The 22,515-nt window shown below is 36.3% G+C and overlaps 1 protein-coding gene and 1 non-coding gene across 2 annotated transcripts in view; one reads left to right on the plus strand and one right to left on the minus strand.

The window, feature by feature from the left end:
• Positions 1–540: 540 nt before the first annotated feature.
• On the plus strand, positions 541–611 carry TRNAG-GCC. The gene has a single exon. It is a non-coding gene; the product is annotated as a tRNA-Gly (tRNA).
• Positions 612–13,404: 12,793 nt separating this feature from the next.
• LOC121412088 overlaps positions 13,405–22,515 on the minus strand; it is an 86,105-nt gene continuing 76,994 nt past the window's right edge. The window contains exons 12-13 of the mRNA XM_041604997.1: positions 15,311–15,465; positions 13,405–13,775 (exon numbers count right to left, since the gene is read on the minus strand). Of these exons, the coding sequence (XP_041460931.1) occupies positions 13,561–13,775; positions 15,311–15,465 (370 nt within the window). The 3' untranslated portion in view covers positions 13,405–13,560. The remainder of the gene's footprint in view (positions 13,776–15,310; positions 15,466–22,515) is intronic.

A 22,515-nucleotide genomic window follows, 5' to 3' on the forward strand; every position in this document is an offset into this window, starting at 1 on the left:
AATAAAGACTTTGGGCTCATATTATTATTTTTGAAACAACCGGGTCTGGAATAAAGACTTTGGATTTATATTATAATTTGTTAATTAACCGGGTCAGGAAAAGAGACTTTGCACTTTAGTGCTATATGAACGCATTACTATACGATTTTAGTTCAGAACGGATTTGCCAAAAATCCCTTCAAATTTATTACATTTGTGGGTAAAGTGTTATTACATTTGTGGGCGTTATTACATTTGTGGGCGTTATTACATTTGTGGGTGCAACACCCCCCCCCCCCGATCGCGAATGGGGCCCCTCTCTAATATGCCCCTTCCACTTTTCAGAAACTGTTGGCAGGTACACTTAGGGTTGCATATGAAAGAGAACAGCATGATCAAGGTGTTTTTCTATGCCATTCCAGTCCAATTTTCTTTGTAAGGCATACCCGAAGCCCTCCCTTAGAAATTGCCAAATAATCAGCATTCAAAACAAAATGGTAGACCATATTTAATTTGTTTATTTTTAACATGGGGTCTACTTTCCCCAACTTTATCATGTAAGCACTGGTGGTTCAGTGGTAGAATTCTCGCCTGCCACGCGGGTGGCCCGGGTTCGATTCCCGGCCAGTGCAGCTTTTTTTCATGTCCAAAGAAGCTTACTTAGAAAGGGGGAAAGAAGAGAAACAGAAGAACAAGTTAGAAAAGAAAGATATCAAGAAAAGAAGAGGTAGAAAGTGGTGAAACTAGTGATGAAATGAGAGGATGGGGAGTATTGCCAAAATGGCAAACCTTTCAATCACTAATAAATAAAAGGATTAATCTGCTTGCGCTCGCATATTGTTTAATAGACCAGTTCGTAATTGCTTCATGGGAAATTTTGGTCAAATGACCTTTCATTTCTTTCATCATGATAGGCAGATTTCAAAGCAAGATTTATGTAAGCAGCCTTACATAGCAGGATGAAGAAATTGAATAGACCAGGTGACTAGAATAGCACACCAATGAACACTTAATGAAGGTATTTGTTGCATTCCTACTTTGAATGCATATCTTAGCATGTTGCACAATGTACTTGACAAACTGAAATACCAGTCGTTCGTGGAAGCATTGTTGTTTTCGTGGATGTAAATGAAAACGACAATTCAAAAGAATAATATGAATAATCAAGACATCAAAGTTGGTGCTTATCTCATTAGATTTTAAAGCACCATGTCACTTTAGTATAAATGACCTTCTTCTGATCATGCGTAGAATCTTTTGATCATGCGCAGAAAAAGAACTACGAACTGGCTTTAGATCCGTATATTATTCTTTAAAGGGAGAAATTGAAGGTACTCATATCCTCTTTTGAAGTAAATAGACAAAAAAATTATGTTAGCTTGTCAACCTTTCATTGCATTAAACTTTGAGATACACACCTTCTTCAGGATTTCAATATTCTTAAAATGTAACGTCTTTAAGTCTATATAATATAAAAAAATCAACTAGCACTTCACGCTTGCATCAATGGTTTAGTTAGATACGTATCTTGTTCAAGAATGCAAAAATCATTTAAAATGTCCCTTCAGATCTTTAAAAAATATATGTTTAGCTTCTGCTTCGCGTTCGCATTACGTGGTATATTAATGGTGTATCATCAAAATACACCTACATGTTAGACAGTGCTCAAAACATTCTAAAATTTGGTAAATAGATAAAAAAAAAATTAGCTCACGCTTTGTTTATTTAGATACCTGTCCTGTTCATGATTTTTTGAAGTGTTAAAATGTGCTGCTTTCAGGCCTGAATATTACAATTCTCTTAGCTCGCTCCGCATTCGTATTTTGATTATTCAGATAGTATCATAGTCATGAATTGCTGCAAGCAGTCCTCGCATTGGTTTTTATGCTAGAAACACAACTTGATTGTGATTACAAATTGATTAGAGTGTTTTTATTCCGCCCCCCACAAAAAATAATAAAAATAAAAAATGCAGCTCGCGCTTTGCGTTCAAATTACAATATAACATATCTCGTTTCAAAATACATGCTCTGATGGTTCAAAATTTGCCCATCACCTACAAAATCCAGGATCCGTTTCTGGATGAGAACTGATCCGTGGAGGAACCACCAAAAGTAACTCAATCAGCATTTATCAATAGACATGAGTGCGCCCTCTGAAAAATACAAACTTTTTCAGTTGAATAAATTCATATAGGTGGATAAAATTATAAGCTTATTTTATCCACCTCTAAGAATAAATCACATAAACAAATCTATTGATGGTATAAACGTTCTTCCATATTTTTCTACTTTAACTCAGTAATTTCAGCTGGCTTTGTCACTTGTTTTATGTGAAATAAGTGGAGGAGAGACAAAAGAAATGGCAATTGAAATTCAAAAGAGGAATAGAAGGGATTAAAAAAAAAACAGAAGAAAACTTACACGGGTCCTTTTTCAGGTCAGTATAAAAAACTTTCAACTCGGTTTTCACATTATTGATCTATAGTCCTCACGAAATACCTAGCCTTGTCATGAAAATGAAATCCTTTATACTTAAGTCTTAAAGATTAGGTCTCTCTCTATATACTACCAAAAAAGCTTTTGGATCGTCCAGCGTGTCAGTTATCCCCCACCCGAATGCTTATTGACACCTATTATGCTGTTGGTATGTTATTTGCCTTGTCCTTTATTTCCTGAACGATAAGTTGCATGGGTCATCGTAACCCACTTCTTCCCCAATCTGTGTATAAGAAAAAAAATAATACTGTCATCATATCCTTTAAGGTTGCCATCTATTGATAAAACAGTTAAAAGGAAAATAATACTGTTCACAGAAAAGAAGACAAGCATTATTTTCCTTGTTTACATTAAAGGCCTACATTCATACTATATGTGGAGCTTTGCGGCCCCAGTAGATTAGTCTTCTGACTTTAAAACAGAGGGTCGTGGGTTCGAATCCCAGCCATGTATAATTTCCAGTTTGCACTTCGTGCAATTATTTGATTAGCAAGATAGGAGAAAGATCCCCTTGCTGCAAACAGTCCTGATAATTTTTTCTCTTTAGATAGAAATTGTATCCAAAATTTCCGATTGCGCGTCACGCGCGCATATATACGAATCTCCTTTGTCAGTTAAAACTGTTTAAACTTCCGTCTTTATAGGACTAGCCAATCACGCCAAGCTTTTAGTCTTTCAAGCTGCCAATCGGAGGAAACTTGGATTAAGATAATTCCGACCCCCCCCCCCTTCCCCATAGCAAAAACTGGATCCGCTCCAGACCTGAAAGACGGGAGGAAAAGTGGAAATGATACCGTTCCAACCTTGGTTCCAACTATTCACCCCGGAGGCCTACAAATCATCATACAGTTTGCGTGGTAGTCGCTTTTTCGCATATAGAAGAAAACTATCAATATGTAAATACGGCCAAAAGCCACCCCCATGGGGGATGAGAACCAATTTACAACTCTGTATTTTAGTATTTTAGGTCCAAGTGGTTGTCGGATATGTGTTCATCGGCTAAAAGGGCCAAACAATCCACGTTTTGAAGAAAACAAAATATGCCATTTGCCCACCCCTGATCCATCTCTCATTTGCGCTATGCATAACTCCGAAGGTCACGCGCATGCGCACTACTGTCCAATCGTGGTGATACATTCTACTTCAAGGCACTTGTCAAGAAAATTGTGATGACTTAATGCGATCTCAAAACACCGGATTTGATCAATCATAATGAATAGCAATCCTCTGCAAACAATTCACATTAGCAATATCACTTTAATTGATTCACATAGCTTCCAATAACCGACTCGTTGTCAAAATTCGGAAGTTTGGATTACTTTGTATTTTGTAGTATGAGGTACGTGTAAGTCAGTGGCGTAATGAACCGAAAATTTTGAGGGGACAGAAATGGCGTATGGTATGGGGCAACGTTTCTTAAAAGCTTCTATTGAAGCGAGCGAGCAAAAAAACTTTGAATTTTTATATAACAAATCTCTAATTTTATTTTGTTTCTATGTTTTTTTTTTCTAGGTAGTGAAAATTCTTGGTGTCCTCGGCCCCAAGCCCTTCTCCATCTGCATGACAGTGATGCAGATTGTTAAATATACACACAAAGCATCTAATCTAATTCACTTATGGGGGGGCATTATCACTAACATTAACTGGTTGTAAAAAATGAATTTATTTATTGTTTTTTTATTGTCCAAAACGTGTGGCAAATATTAGACCTAATGCTATTTTGATATCCATGTGGATAAATTTGTCGGTATATTTTTTTTTCTCGAAATATTCCATTTCTTTGGTTGGGGGTTGCCCCTCCCCGTTAGAACCTTCGCCCCCCCCCCCTCATTTGCCATACACACTTTGCAAAAAGAAGAGTGACCACCGGTGCATGTAACGGGGGGTGGGTTATATTGTGACTGCACTTTATATTATCCTTGAAATCATTTTCTAAACTCACCTGCACCAAGGGTCGAGGTCATTCAGTGAAGGGATTACATTCGATATTAGTATACACCTTTCGCAGAAAGAGAATAAGAATAAGATAAAAGAAGGTAGGGGTCAAATCTAAATTTGACCTATTCCAGCCATACATCATAGGATGTATGAAATTAAGTGATTTGTCATCCCATTCTCAAAGGCTATGTCATTCTTTGTAGTCTCATCACGGTCTCTTAATACCCTATACCTTGAAAATGCCCTTTTTATTTGAATTGTAAAAGTAACTATTTCTTTGATGAATAACAACTTGACCATTTATTTTAAGATCATTATATATATATTTATAAAAGTTTCCGAATTAAAACCATTTTCAGTGCCCCCTTTAGCTCCCGAACTGAAAGAATTCTAATGATTTATAACAATAACCTTGTAAAATGAAAAACAAATATGGGAAGAAATTTCGGTGTTGCGAACGGGAATACATTTTTCAGAAAAAAAAGCATAATGATTTTGACGCATGTACATCTGATGTGCCAAAATAATTGATTTCCATTTATTTGGTAATTTTGTTAAGATGATTAAACTTTAAAAGAACAAAAAGCTGCTATGGTGAGAATATGGGGCTTTTCGTGAGGACTACCCTATATGCTTCAAAAAATATATACAGGAAACTTTCTATGAGATACATGCCAGATATTTTAGCCGACAACGTCTCTTTTATCAAATAATCACCATAGCAACAATAAGACACTTGTCCCTCTCAGCTATTAAATCAAAACCAAGAAGAGTCGTCAGATCTGACAACATGAAAATGTAAAAAAAAATCTGTTAGTTTCAAGGGGGAAATAACACCGTAGATAATTATGTGATCAATATATGCAAATTTCTAAAATATCCACGGTGTAATAATATTGTTAAATAGTGGGGGGGGCACAACTTTTTAGGGGTCAGAGTGGCATTTACTATACATTTTCTTTTCAGTTTCAACATTTCTGGGGAGGGTTGCAACGGGGTGGGGGTGCAAATGCCCTCAGGCTTATATCCTCCTTAGTGTCGCCCCTGGTTATAATCCCCTATACCCTGTATTATTATTTATCATTATTATCAATCTCCGAGATCTTATGATTTTCATTACATTATCTTATCTGTACAAAAATGTTATTCTGATGACGTAAATCATAAACAATAAACAGGTAAGACGTCAAAAAACGGGACACACACATGCAGGAAAAATCACAGGTGCATGGGAAGGGCATGCAGAAGATGTTATTTTAGTTTTCAAAATTATCTTAGAGTGGAGAGAGAGGGGGGAGAGAGAGAGCGTGTGTGTGTGTTTGTGTGTTTAAGAGAGAGAGAGGGGGGGGGGGGGAGATGTTTAAATACTCCGAAGGTCCGATATTCCGAAGGTTCCATTATCCGAATGTCCGGAAGTGTGCTATTATTTTTAGGGTAATAAACAAAACTTCTTTTTTGGGGGATGGGATTTTACGAAATTTTAAAGTAGTGAAATTAATATTCGGATTAACGAACCCCTTTTCATTTTCGGACTAACGAACTTATAGAATTTACGTGTTTCGGAAAAACGATCCGTTGCGACGGAATTAAAAAAAAAAAACTTTAGACATGGCCCTACATCGCCTAAATGTCCAGCCAGTTGAGGAGGTCACCAAAAACGCCAATAATATTTGATTCTGAGAAGAAAATATAAGAAAGATATAATTGTTTCCCGGAATCGTGCTTTGTTCTGAACAATTTTTAACGTGCAAGAATAACAAGATCATTTGCATATCTAATTATAGAAATGCATGATGGGGATGCAGTAGGAGGGCCTGTATTAGTATGCCTTGGAATCAACATATAGCTCTGGATTAAAGATTAACATTAGAAAGAGGGATTTATCTGGAGAAAAGCCACAGAGGAAATAGACTCATTATGAGACGGGGAATGAATCACATCAGAATGCATGTCTCTTGGATTTTTGCAATGCATATAGGATACAGTTCACAAAGACAGAAAGAGAGAAAAGAGGGGAAAGGAGGGGCGGGGGTAGTTGGGGGCGGTATAGCAGCGATCGTTTTCTTTGTTTTCAAACGATTATACAATATTTTTTTCTTGTAATCTAAATCATGTAGGTGCCGATTTACTCGATTAAAAACCTCGGATATGGCATGCTATATCCCAATATTTTTGTTGAGTAAAGAGCTCGTCAGATGAGTGACTGAACTTAATGCAGGAGAAGTATACCCAGCGATGGAACCAATTCATTTACCTGATTTTAATAAACTTCATAAAAAACGCATCTACACTGGTTGTGTGTTCGTTTGTGTTCTTCTTTTCTCATCATCCTCCTTCTCTTCTGTCTCACTCTTCCCATTCCTTTTCGCTCTCTTCATCTTTTCCTTTCTTCCTCCCCCTTTCAATCTTTCACTTCTTCCTTTAATCTCCATCTCATTCTGTTTCTTCTCCCCATTCCTCTTCTTTCTACTTCATTTCCCCTTCCCTTGTTTCTTTCCATCTTAATCTTCTCCTTCCTTTTCTTCTTCATCTATTCCCCATCTTATTATTATTCTTCTTTTCTCCTTCTTCTCCTTGCATGTATTTCTTCATCTTCTTAGTTAGCATTGATCCAGTAAAAACACATGGTCACTTGTTGAATTCAATGCACAATTGATTTTTTATTATTAAAATCATTTAAATCTCTCTGATCATACAAAATATATATTGCAGAAAAGGCCCGTGTACTGGAGTATATGCAAAGAAAATAGAAATATACTCTTTTCCTTAATACATCTGACATATTGCATTAGATTCATTCACCCATGTTTCTAAACTAAAATGGCATGCTTTAAAAAATAGATGAAGTCAGAATACAATTTTACTACAAGTATTCTATCTTGAATGAAATATAATCTTTGTTTTTTTAATGTTGTCTTTATCTACAAAATGTAATATTTACAATATTTTTTCTTTGCAAGCAATGTTCAGGATCACAAACCCATATACACAACAGTCAATACAGTCAATATGGTACAAAAATATATCTACATCTCTTATGATACATAATCTTATTCACATCACATGAAATAAATGCTAGATTGTATGGTTGAACTCTTATTACAATCTGGAGAATAAATTCTTTACAAGTTTCAAGATACCTATATACACTTGCAATTTGAAGATTTACAAGCATTAAAAAGATAAGATTGCTAATTATATTCATAGAACATATTCACAGCTGATACATGACCATCAGTACATATGGAAATTACCCTTTATATATACAAATTGGGAATACAAACTGAAAGAAACATTCTGAATTGAAAGAAATGAATACTGAAATCCATCTGAGAAAGGAAATATATATCCCCAAAATCCAAAGAGCGATATTGCTCTAACTCGTTTGATTTAAAAAAATAATACAATTTTATTTCTACTCTAAATAGATATTTGAAAAGATACTTAAGTTCAAATATATTTCCTGGTGTCAATCACAATAAATAGCGATGGCTAATACTCATCAATGTTACATAGGCATTTGTTCATAACACTGACCAGAAACCAGGAAGGGTGGTTTTCTGTTAATATTTGCTATCGATCACAAATGTATTCATACTTTAGATAACGTCCCGCAGGGCAAGTCAAGGAAATAAGTAGCAAATGTACATTGCATTTTGAGTTTTGAGAATAAATTATACCATTATTAAAGAGGCACTGTGATTTTGATAGCATTTTGTCATTTTAGATGTGATGTAGAAAAGACAAAATGATTTAAAGGCTTTATTTCAAAGTCCTGCAGAGAGATTTGAACCCTGGACCTTGTGGTTCAATGTCCACAGAATTATCCGCTGAGGCACATAAGCACAGCATCCTATGGGGTACCAGACAAATTTGAAGTGCATTTACATTGCCCACATTCTCTCGGTTAGAATTTGCACATTCTTGCCGAATTATCCATGATGTCACTCTGTGGTTAAGCTAGCCCATTCAATTGAATATAACCCAGACAATATGATTTCCTTTAAGGTGAACGCACCTGTCTTAAAAATTAGAGGAAAACCAGAACATTTTCTCGTTATCTTATTGCTCCCATAGAATCTAATCTACTTGGAATCGGTTCCCTCTGGATTATACTACATCCCTGGGTTACATCGGGGGGAGCATTTTATAAAAACAAATAATCAGCTGATTTCACTGACGACTGTTATAAGCTACTGAAATCCTTCCATCTGATTGGTTAAGAACAAATACGTCAGTGAAATTCACTACTTCTTTCATGAAACACTCCCTGGGCCTCATGTATCTGCAAACTTATCCTCCATCGACTGATCTTGTCAGATGTTTGTTCAATTCCTGTTCCCACAACAAAATACCAGGCCCTTTGATTTCCACATTTCTTGATCTTTCCAATGAAATTGGTTATAACATCACACAGATATATGCATAATGAAGCAAACGTAATAATATACTATGGAAACATTCCAATCACATAAGTGCTTCGGTATCAGATGTGTATGATGTCATTGTGAGCCCCCAAGTGCATGATGGATAATTTATTCTAGCTTTCATGGTTTGAATACATTCCCACACATATGTCAGTACATTATTAAAGAAATGTTACTAGCTCTTACAAAACAAGCATACTCATCTTGTTTCGCAGTTTGCTTCCAATTTCTCTCAATTATCTGCCCTCGATATTTCGCCTACCATATGGTGTCGGGTTTGAATTTACGGGATCCGTCAACGTCACTCAATCAGCCAAGCGTAAAAACACAAGCTTCCCATGGGCACATGCAAACTATCATCTACCGCACACTGCACATGTGTGTGGGTGCAATATCACTTATGACTAACGCAGAAAGAAGGATGTGGGACTACGGGGGATTGATTTCAGCGAAACATTTCTTCAAAAACTTAAAGATTGGGAAAGTGAACATGACTAAACACAAACAAAGTTAGGAGTTAGTGTCCAAGATACAAACAAACACTCCAGGAGTTTCCACCCGAGCCGATGCTTGGGATATTCTGCTATATCATGATATTTCCTGAACTAGGTTGCGTTGTCCCCCTAGATAGATAGTGACCAATGATGATGATACAGGTGATAAGAGATGAGGTGTGGAGGTCTGTTATCATCTATCCATCTAACTCATCAATTTTACATCCTTATGTCACAGTCACATCAAAGAAACAGACTCCAAACTGACCAAACTTTTATGTTATTACCAATGACCTAACACAGGTCCGTTAGGATTCGGTTTCACAGATGTGACTGATCATTATCTAACCCTTTCTATGGTAAAACAGGAAAATACCTGCACTATTCGGACTTGGACTTGTCAACAAGTTGAAAGGAAACCTGGGGCCCGTTGCACAAAAAGTTGCAATCGATTGCAACTCTAAAAATCATGCGCAACTTCATTTTCAACCAATCAACAGCACGCATTTGGGACTTGTGATTGATTTTGGGGCTTGCGTTTAAACGCAACTCTTTCTGAAACGGGCCCCAGAGCTATGTAGCACAAAAGTTAGCAATGAATTGCAAAGCTTGCAATGGCAAAATAAAGATCATTGGTGTATATGAGCAAAATGCTCAAAAGAGTGACTTGTAACCAATCAATAATGCTGTTTCACACTTGCAATGGGCAATAGGTCTCTGACTTAATAGGCCAGGATCTATGAAAGATATTGGTTGGTAGAATAATTGGAGATTGCATATACAGTAGACAGATTTGAACAATCATTCTGTATTTCTTTTCATGCTACTTTGCGATTGGTCATTGTCAAGATATACTTAAGGATGCAGTCTCTGATATCAGACTACAGCTATCTGCAATGGAGTTCACTCCTCATCCATCTCTCATCATAACCTTGAGATATTTTGCCCTGGTCATGTCATCTTCCTGGTCAAGACAATCACCTGACCTCTGGAGTGACCAGTAATGTCCAGTGGTCCAGTAGGTTGGTCACTCACCTATCAGACACCACTAAGAACCTGTGTAGGTGTGTTTGGGGTTTACAGACATTTATTGATCAGATATGATTTATCATGTCTGCAAATGACCCTTGATATCATAATGCAAAAGACATGAAAGAGCAGTATTTGGTGTTCTGTTAAAACCTAGTAATTACAAATTCAAATATTTCAAAGACAGTTCATAAAAAGTTTCATGCACATTTGAGAGTTATGAAAATCTTCATAAGTGAGTTAATTTGCCTAGAAAGAGTTCTGTGCATAAACCAGGAGATAATGCTTTCAGATAGTATGAGCTTGCTACTATTTCCATAATTCTAAAAAATCAACTTCTTCTCAGTTGACCTCATATTTGACATACAAGGCATTATTTAACACCCTAAAGACAATATCACAGTTACATCATGCATTTTCCCTTTAAGCAGCCCTCTTTTCACCTCTTCTAAACATGAATCATCGGATTCAAAGATTGATCACCTGTTTGGTGCTAACATATCGCTCATGAACCGTTTCATTGAAAACAAACCTTGAATCATTTGGAAGGGGATTCCACGGTGGGCAGCGGAGAGATTATGTACTTTGTATTTTAATACAATGGTGCTACTCATTCCATGCCTTATCGGAAAATTTTCCAAAATTGCATTATGGGTTAAAAATAAGCGCATCCTCCAAAACAATACATCCAAATTTTTGTCTTCCTAAAACCAGAAAGTATTTTTGTTAGTCATAGGAGCAACAGGCGATGCATCTATCTATACTACTTGAACATATATAAATCAGAATATTTCATGACTTATAACGAATACTGAAATGAACATGAAATTTGAAACATATCACAATTTATACAAAAATATGTATTTTGTATACCCCAATGTTATTATTGCATCCCTGAAATGAAGTATGTCCATATTTCTGGAAGATCAAATTCAAATATATTATTACTTTTCATTCTACTTAATCTTTTCTAATCATAGAATGACATATTCTAATTCATTTGCACATTATTCCCAAGTCCTGAAAAACTTTGTTTTTGGTCCATGATTGTCAGGTAAATATATGAGAAAAAAAACAATGAAACATACACCATCTGGTGCAACTAAACAGTCCAATATTGCTTTGGAATAACTTTACAAAAAGCATTTTTAGTATAGAAAATAGAAATAGCATGCCATATCTACTGAAAATTAATTATGGGATAACAGGAGATGAAAATGACATTGAGAATGACTGAGAATGTTCGCGGCAAAGGTGTTGATGATGAATGATTATTATATTAATCTTAGTGATGACACTACTGCTGGCAACAAAGCTTCAGCAGTCTATCAGACACACTTCATGTATACACTTCCTAACCTTAATGGACAATACACTCTACCTCCATCTAGATTTTATTATAAAATATAGAAAAGCTGCGATCCACATTTCAAGGAATATTGCACCGATATAACGATGGAAGGAAAATCTCAGCTGAATGAATAAAAAACATAAGAAATTGTGTCTCCATGGTACACTTTACTCATACATCCAACAGATACGATCTACTGCTACCTACACTGTCCAACCATAATCTTATTACACAGTAAGGCAATAGAAGCTTCAAAATTGGATACCTTTACTTTTTGCCAGAATGTAATGAAGAAGGGCAATTCTATTATGCAATGGACCTGTTTGTATGTCTGACCCACATTTTTCTCCATTGTTTGTTCATTCACTTTACAAACTGTTCTAGCTGTGATAAATGGAGAGGATGACTAGTCTTTAGATGAACTAAGAAAGGCCCTACATAGAGAAGATCAGATTGTTAATTGCCCCAAAGTCATATTAATTTACATCAATAACTAGATGTATTTGCCTGATATGCTAGTTAATGTCTTCAATTTACTGCTCCAAACAAATGTACACAAATTCTCAAGCAATAGGGCCATCCGCTGGTGACCCGTGAACATGCACTTCCCTAAATTTTCATAGAAGTCTAACCTTTCTTCTCTTGAGATTGAATCCATTGTAAAAAAAATATCCAAGAGAAATGGATTCTTTGAAAAAACAGGTGTAATGCAATGCTGTGGAGATTATGGTTGGACAGTTGTACATTACATCTATATGTAACCTAGGAACGACTACAGTGCAACTCTCATGAGATGTGTACATTATTATGAGATGAGAAATAATGAGATGGAAAGCTCACAAAGTGGGAGCATTTTTTTAATGGAAATTCAACAAATTTAGAAGCAAAACAATATCTTACATATCGAAGCAAAGGAGGATATGTTTTTAAGAGAATGATAAAAATATGTTAATAATAAGATAGCATTTGGGTGCAATAAATCAACTATTAAGTAACCTGCAATAAACCAATATCAGCAATATATTCTAAAAGCATATCTGAGTTATTATGTACTCAAACTAAATACCGCTTTGAAGTTCTATCAAGACCTGACAAAGAGCCATCCATTACTTCGGAAGCAGTAATCTCTTATCCACTTCCCTCAGCTAGTAATGAATGGAGAAGTCCAATATCATTTCAGCTATTCACCCACAATTGCACTGCATCAAAGTTTCCTTTGGTCCTACATTTTGTCGAATGAATACTCTTAGAATTGGATATGGATCCTTGGTACGTCAATTGGGTCCTTCATGTGCCGATTGCATCCCTGACTTCATGGGGTTGTTCGGACTATCAATTCACGAAGTTTGTTAGCACTGACAAGTTGTCATTCTCCATCAGTTACCACAGTATGAATCAGAGACCAGCCAGTCAAAACCAATGATTTCACTGAAATCTTCTAAGCTTGCATCTTCCTTGGATTCCCTAACCTTGCATGACCAAGGTTATAATCTCTGAGGTTCTTCTATTCTTTGATCTGAACCTTAACATGCTCATTTGCTATTTTCCTTGACCAAGTAGGACTTGGAAGTGGAAGGAGAGACATGGTAACTCCCACATCAATCTTTCTTGGATTCCCTGACCTTGACCAAGGTTATAGTCTCATAGTCTTTGAGGTTCTTATAGTTGCCGAGGTTTTGCTCCAATCCTAACCATGTTCACATGCTACTTTTCTTGACTGAGTAGAAATTAGAAGTGAAAGTCTCAACGTGGTATCTTCTAAGCTTGTCTCTCTCCATTCCACTTTCTAAGATTCATTCCTTGATCAAGGTTTCTTATTGTCTTTGATCCAATCCTCACCATGTTCACTTGCTACTTTCCTTGACCGAGTAGGACTTGGCGGTGAAAGGCTTGAGGGCTTCACTCAATGAGCAAAGCAGGGAGGCATGCAGCATGTCATCCAGGTCAATCTCCTCTGCTTCGGTCTCCTTACGCACCAGGTCAGTGACCCTGGTGTGCAGCTTGCCCAACCAGTGGTAGCACGTCCGGCAGTCATCCCGGTACTTGGAGCGGAACAGACCTGGAGGCAGAGAGGGGATAAATTTCATGACAGGGATAAACACAGGAAGGATAGGGGTGGAACGGGTATGTAAACAAAATTTGCGGTCATTTATTAATGCTATATCCTTAGCCCCTGATGTAACCTGAAATTAAAGTTTGACCTTTACTTCCTTTGCCAAAGGAAAAGCAGTGATGTCAAAGAAAAGAGAATTTTGTGGAACAGGTACATAAACAAAGTGTGGAGTTATCAATAACAAGTGGAATGCCTCTTGCCGTCTCACCTGCATCACGCGATTCAACTTAGCAGCAGTGCTGACTTTGAAAACTACTATAACTCACACAAGATGTTCAGTGATACTTGGTTACTCTTATTTCCACGTTTTATGAATTAGACCAATACATTTACAGAGATAGGATGGTAATTCAACAAATACCCACAATGCGGCAAAAGTTCATTGATCTCACATGACCTTTGACCTTGATCATGTGACCTGAAACTTGCACAGGATATTCAGTGATACTTGATTACTCTTATGTCCAAGTTTCAAAAGTCAGATCAATAAACTTGCAAAGTTATGATGGTAATTCAACAGATATCCCCATTATGGCCAAAGTTCATTGACCTTTGACCTTGGTCATGTGACCTAAAATGCGCACAGGATGTTCAGTGATACTTGATTACTCTTATGTCCAAGTTTTATGAACTAGACTAACATACTTCCAAAGTTATGATGGTAATTCAACAAATACCCCCAGTTCGGCCAAAGTTCATTGACCCTAAATGACCTTTGACCTTGATTATGTGACCTGAAACTTGCACAGGATGTTTAGTGATACTTGATTACTATTATGTCCAAGTTTCATGAGTCAGATCCAAAAACTTTTAAAGTTTTGATTGTAATTCAACAGATACCCCCAAATCGGCCAAAGTTCATTGACCCTAAATGACCTTTGACCTTGGTCATGTGACATGAAACTCATGCAGGATGTTCAGTGATACTTGGTTAACCTTATGTCCAAGTTTAATGAACTAGGTTCATATATTTTCTAAGTTATGATGACATTTCAAAAACTTAACCTTAGGTTAAGATTTGATGTTGACGCCGCCGCCGTCGGAAAAGCGGCGCCTGTAGTCTCACTCTGCTATGCAGGTGAGACAAAAAGTAAACCCAACCCTAAATACAACTTCCAATCCATCCAAACTCAATCAAATATCATTTTTACTGAACATAATGCAGTAAACTTGTTATCAATAAAGTATAATTGGGAGAATGAAAATTTGCCTCATTTTCATGGATTAAAACATTGGAATAATATAACTTTCATATTTATAATTTTCTTTGTCAGTGGGAAAATAAGTGTTGGGCCGGAGGTTGTGATGATGAACCGAGTAGTGGGGGATAATTTTGAGTGGTGGAATATTTTGACCATTGTAGTGACAAACTGACTAGAATTATATGGATTCACCTACTAAACTACAGAAAAGTAAAAAGTGGGATTTTCTAATGCAAGTTTTTATTCTATATGGTATCTCCTATTCTATTCTCTACCAACCTCCATGGTGATTCTTTTCAATATCTTTGCCAAACTTCTTGAGCAGGACATGAACAAGCTCAATGGCAGCATCCATGATGGCTTCGTCTTTAGTGTAGAATAGCCTGTCAATCACAGGTAACACTTGAGCTGCTAATATCAGGCTCCATTTATCCCTGAAGAAAGGGGAGAGAGAAAAAAAAGGAAGGTAGATAATGAGAAATGTGAATGTTCTTTTTATGATGTGAATTCTGCATCACTACTTTTCTTACACGTATTTAGAGTACACACATAAAAGTGTTTGTAAATAATGAATGACTTTTATGCATCACAGAAGACTCCTTCTGCTAAATGATATAGCAGACCTAGCACCTGAGAACTGTTCCAGCCATCCATAAAGTCATTCGTAACTGTACAAATGACTTTATGAAACATCCACCAGTTTTATGACCCCCACCCTCACATGAATCAGATACTATGTTTCAACTTTCTTTCCTCTAAAAATAAAATCATGGGGAAATAGAATTTCTCAGTAACTTTCGAAGGTTTCCATGACAAAAAAATAAATCAATCAATGCAGAGGCTTTACAGTATACCATGTAATATTTTGTGGGCCTACCATTTACATTAAAGGACAAGTCCACCCCAACAAAATTTGATTTGAATAAAAAGAGAAAAATTCAACAAGCATAACACTGAAAATTTCATCAAAATCCGATGTAAAATAAGAAAGTTATGGCATTTTAAAGTTTCGCTTATTTTCAAGAAAATAGTTATATGAACGAGCCAGTTACATCCAAATGAGAGAGTTGATGACATCACTCACTCACTATTTCTTTTGTATTTTATTATATGAAATATGAAATATTGTTATTTTCTCGTCATTGTCATGTGAAATGAAGTTTCATTCCTCCCTGAACATGTGGAATTCCATTATTTTAACATTTTGTGCTTCAGGCAAGGAGGTCCTAATCGTCAAATTCGTAAAAATTGAAATATTATATAATTCAAACAATAAAAAACAAAAGAAATAGTGAGTGAGTGACATCATTTACTCTCTCATTTGGATGTAACTGGCTCGTTCGTATAACTATAACTATTTTGTTGAAAATAAGCGAAACTTTGAAATGTCATAACTTTCTTATTTTACATCCGATTTTGATGAAATTTTCAGCATTGTGCTTGTCTGATTTTTCTCTATTGATTCAAATCAACATTTTTCTGAGATGGACTTGACCTTTAAGGACCACCTAACTTTGAAACACTGAGAGTGTTTATAAATGCTTGGTAGCTATATGGTGTGACAAACTTAATAATTGTTTAGAAGCTTAATAAAACCACTTAACCATAATAACTTGGTCCATGGAGGACAGTTTATTCCAAGTATAAACACAAGACATGATTTCAAGCCAAGATCAGCATATAATTATATGATAATACCCGAGTGTTATCATCACCTTATATCATACCCTTGACATTTCATCACCAACATCTACCTGTATTCATCATTGCAATTATCACATTATCAGTGCACAATAAGAGTATTAATGACACATCTTTAAGATCTGTATAACCCGCTTTTGAAATGCCAATTTTTTTTCACATAAATGTCACTCTTGTCTTGAGAAGAGACATCGTAATGACTGCACAGACAAGGTAAGAATCAATCTACCTGGGCTATTGTCATTTTTTGTCACTCATCATCACCCATCTCCTAGACAAGGGGCAATAGTACCCGCTGTCAGATATAATTACTATTCACCTTGAAAGGAGTATATAGTCAAAACTATGACACATGTGTACCCCAGGGTGATGAAGTATCTTAGGATGAGTTAAAGATGTGCATCGATCGATCGCTTAAGTCAATTCATCAAACAATGGACCAACACAAATCTACAGGTTTTTAATCTTAGGAACATTTAAAAGTTATGTTGATGATGGTGTATGTCAACATGTCACAACACCTAACATGTATTTGCTATCATTTTCTATCCTCCCTGTCTCTCTCTCTCTCCCTTTTTCTCACTTATCGTGGAAACTATTTCATGCTCCCAAATGAGAATAAACGGTTAAGTCTTCACCCCTTCAAACAGTCAGTAACATTCATGGTTTATATCTTCACTCCTTATAAGACTTTCTGTTGGTCTCATCCCACATGGTTTACTCTTTCTTCATCTAATACCAATTCATCATCTACTCACCTTTAAGTGGTCTTTAAGCCCATTTGCCATTTCGTCTAATATCCACTTCAAAGGTTATACCCATGTAATCTATTATCAACTTGGTCTCAAACTATCAAGTCTGGATATGAAAGATTTGACCAAGTATAAAAAGTAGACAAAGTGGAAGTCAGACCAATTGGGGATTAGACAAAGAGATCTTTATGGCAAGCCAAGCGCTGTGTAGACCAAATGGGTAAAGCAAATGCGGTATTAGACTATCTTTGAGAAGTAGACCAACTGCTTTTAGACCAAGTGAATGTAAACTCTTTCAGACAGGAGCTGGTAACGATCAACAGTGACAGGTGAGTCACGACTGAAGGAGGCATTCCCTGGCTCTTGGCCTTGGCATGCTGAGTCTCAAGTACAATTTTCAGCAGGCAAATGACCTTCTTAATTAGGATTCCACTATCAATCTACCTTCTTTCCAAAGCTCGGCACTTCAAACAACTGTACGTGACTGCCGAGGAGGATTCTTCATGGGGACTAGGTAGAGACAGTTCATGCAATTTTCCTTGTCGGTAAATACTATTAGTATATTACACTATAAACACAAACTGTCAGGTCTGGGGAAAATGCCATGAAAAGTGATAAAACCCAACAAACAAAAAAGTCAGAAAATTCTGAGGCCATTTGTTACATTGATGTTCTGATAATGGCCATGGAATCGTTTTAAAAGTGGGGGAGGGGGCTGAAAAGCATGATATGACAATTTGAGAGTCATTTTCATGTTTTTGTACATGGTTACAGAAAAAAGTTAGGACAGGCCTTGCTCACAGGCATAGGTGCTGCGGCCGGGATCAAACCCCAGACTTTTCATGTATAGCCAAGCGCCTTAGACCACTCGGCCACGGCACCTCCACAGTGCTGCAGTGGACTGGAAAGAAATGCTGCCCTCTTTGTTGGAAGTAAAAGCCATATGATGCAATGCATCGAATACATGGCTTTGACACTTTTATGCTTGTGGACAAGGAAGGGTACAATTACAATCAAAGTTTTATAACCAGTCTTTAATTTGTGTATAAATTCAAAGAAAGAAGAAACCAAACCACATTGAGGTATTTCATAATTCCTGTTTAAAAATGCATTTGGCAGAATGACACAATTTTTAGTCTGCTCTCACGAATCTTTTTTTTCAGAATTAAGTTTTTACTGAAACACATAAAATCAAATTGAAATATTCACAGGATATTGGATACACTCACAAGTCAATTAAAGGGGCAGTAAAAGCAAACCACAACACGCAAATTGGCTTTAAAGCAAAACTCACATTTCAAGAAAAGGCAATAAGTGTAAAGTAGAACTTAAAAAGTGCAACCTTTGGTCACAACTTTTAATGAGGTGTACCATTTAATTTCAACATGTTGAAAGACAATTCATTTGGCACAAAATCTGTAGCATCTACTGAAATTCCTTTCCAAAGTTTGCTTGTATAATAGTTTTAAACTGACAAAACGATTATAGATGTGAATTTTTACATTGAAAGATTATAGATGGCAGGACAAATGTGAATTTTCACATTGAAAAAAAAGTTAGTTTACAATACAAAATGGCAATATCTCCATGTCCATGTAAGAATAGAAAAATATTGTATGCTGAAGTCAGAAAATTTCAATTCTGGAACCCCTTGCAAGATAACATTCAATTTCAATTCTGAGACAATCTACAGAAATTCATGATTTCTGTTTTCAAAGGCAGGGGGCTTTAAATAACAAGCAAACCCCAATAACTTCTAACAAAACATTGATTCCCAAAACAAAACCATCTGATTACAGCTGTGAACTTACACTTGAAGAGTAAATGATAAACACTTGAATTCGAAAGGAGACTCTGGAGGTCACCCAATTATCACCCCTACACTCCCCTTGGAATATTTAATCAAGTTATGCATACAAATATGACAAGGGGTGGTGATGTACTGCAATGAGCAGATTACAAAGCATTTTTAAAGTACAGACACACCCTTGCTGATAGATTAGGCAAGGATTAGCACCTTACATAATTAAGCCCCCTAAAACACATGCATCCAATTTGCAGCTTTTATCAGGATGCTGAAGAATGCTAGCTATTTTAGGATTAATATCCTGATGTCTTTCATTGACACAGAAATGAATTCAGTCCTGAAATTTTTTTTTACTTCACATAGAAAAGATAAGGATGAAACGCTGATATCAATTATAAACAGTGGTGTTTTTTTTGTGATAAGCCTGCTTTTGTAAATCTACAGATGAATTATTTTCAAAATCTGAATTCATTGTCAGAAAAAATGAAAGAATATCAAACAACACATGTTGTGTGAAAGAAAGGATCTAAGTATTGTATTTATGGGTAAATTTACAATCAGTGTTTAAATGCAAAAAATTGAATTCTGACCAAAAATCTAAAAAATTTGCATATTTTCAATTTAGATACAAAACAAACACTTTTTCAAGCAGGATTGAGGAAACTTTTTCAAGCAGGATTGAGGAAACTTTTTCAAGCAGGATTGAGGACACTTTTAAAGGCTTTAAAGGCTTTCTTAAATACAATCACTAAAACTGATAAGGTAAGTGTTAAAAGGACTTTTACTATGAAAAGTAAATTCATTACCGCAAGATGGCACTAAATCTCACCAAAAGAAAAGTTAATTTTTCAGTGAATAAATACTGATGTAAAGATCACATGAAGCCTTTAAAAAAAGGTTAAAAATGTTAGAATATCATCCCATAAAAATCACATTATTGAAACTACTAAAGCTTTTAAAAAATATCCAATACTTAAAAAAACAAACATTAAGTTCTTGATGACTAACTTCATATCTTCATTTGATTAAAAGATCTATACAATTTTACGGAATTAAAATATTAAAAAAAAAACTGATTCAGGTTTGATACTCTAGAGCCTTACTATAAAACATAGTAATATTATAACAAGTATTGTGTGTATCTCATCTGTAATTTGTAGAAACAGAAAATTTTCATAAAAACTGCGAGAGAAGTAGTAACGTCTAAGAAGGATATCCCCATTTCCAACTCTGTGGGGACCATAAAGACAAGATATCATGCCAGACACAATGAAATGATATACAAGATTTCAGAGGCTATTGGTCCACCAGTCCTTCTGAGATTTTCAAATGATACCGGTATGGATGGAATCATTTTGCATGACCGGTAGAGTCCCAACTGTCTGTCTGGCGCTCCTTGATTACTCACACATTTTGCTGTAGCTGGGACTGGGGCTAATCTTTTCTATCTCATCAAACTCCCCTCCGGTCAGGAAGGATAAGTTAATGATTAAAAGGAGGTTCTGGTGTACAATGATCCAGGTGGAATAATGCCAGGGGCACCCGGACGGATGACAAGGAATCAATGACAGGACTGTGATGTATTCTACTGAGCCTGGAACTCTTGGGAAAACTTTTAAGATCATTGGAAATGTCTGTGAACTGTTAGGGCAGAGAGGTCAGATATTAGTATTATAGCATCAACAATTCGACTTGAGGGGGATTACAACTGGTTGTGTGGTCCAGTGGTTAGGGCATTGGAATCATAATCGCAAGGTTGTGAGTTCGAATCCCACTCTGCCATTGTCTCCACTTTGATAAAAAGGCCCGAGATTGATATCTGTCACCTATAACGTCAGCCACTATAACTGATTAACCTAGACGTAAAATGTTTCATAGGTAATTGGTTATATACCAGCTTAGCGTTTACCAGCAAAATGCTGTCCTGCCGAGTTCCTACAGGAGTTACCACAAACAGAAACATGTGCGAAATATACTGTAACTAAATGGTCGCAAACAGTTGCAGGACCAATTGTGAAAACTACTGTACAGTCCCACAAAATACACATACTAATTCTCATCTAGATTTCTCTCCTAGACAATGAAGATGAAAACCCGATTAAGGAATGAGCATACCACCTGAATAGTTCATGCCATCCAATGGAAGTACGGACTCAGAAGCTTTTAGTCTTCCCAAGTTCTCTGCCTCATAAATATTCAGGAAATGAGGGTAATGGCCAAGAAAAGAAGGGGATGGAGTGTGTGCAGAATCAGAGGGTGGGGTTCAAAAGGATTAAGATACTAATAGCTGGGATCATCTAAACAGTTAGAGGATCCCATATAGGTGCCTCCATCAGGTGAAGGATTATTTCAATATGCAATTCACATAAGCATGGGATAAAGAGGCATTCTATCTATGCAACCATGTATGCAACAACATATTACAAAAGGGTGAAGGCACACGTGGATTGATGATAACTGCCAGAGTAGGAGAAGTACAGGAAAGAAAAACCTTTTGAGAAAGGGAAGGCAAGGACCTGGACATTTCATGTCTAATGGCTGTTAAGTAGACGTTACAACACAATGTTTAACAGCCAATCAAAATCCAGGATTAAATGGAAGGTAACACTGGATGGCAAAGTTACAATACAGTAGTAATTTTGATGCAACAGACCGAGTTGAGAGAAGAGACAACTTTAAGAGAAGGAAAAGATCCTTGCTAGTTCCTCCATTCGGAAAGGGGTATTGACAGGATCAATTCATCCAACAGAAGCTTTGGCTGAAAAAAAATGTTGAATTTGAGGAAAGATACCACATGGAGCAGATGCAGGACTTCTGAATACATTTTAAAACAAAGAATGAGCTCAATTAAAGATTCAAAACCCAATGCCATATTTTGATCAAAGGTTAAACTTAAAATGTGGTGTGAATCAAAAATGCTTACTTTTGGGAAGCCAAATATGACACAAATCTCTCCACAGAATATTTTAAATTCATCAGTAGTTGATAATACAACTTATACACTGCTTTCCACAGTCCTCACTGCCTTTTCCCTACATTGGCTAAAACGTAAATAGAAGTTGGGATTTTTTGTTTCCATCTTTGATAAAATATATGCGGTCTTAGACCATTGCTTAAAAAAACGATTTCGGAATAGGAGGTTGAAAGTCAGGGTTGATCAAATCTAAGGTGAAGAAGTTCATCCACACCTTCAATGTGGTGAGAGGACATTACAAGACCGCATC

Source organism: Lytechinus variegatus, chromosome 3 (assembly GCF_018143015.1).
Source record: "Lytechinus variegatus isolate NC3 chromosome 3, Lvar_3.0, whole genome shotgun sequence".
Lineage (NCBI taxonomy): Eukaryota > Metazoa > Echinodermata > Echinoidea > Temnopleuroida > Toxopneustidae > Lytechinus > Lytechinus variegatus.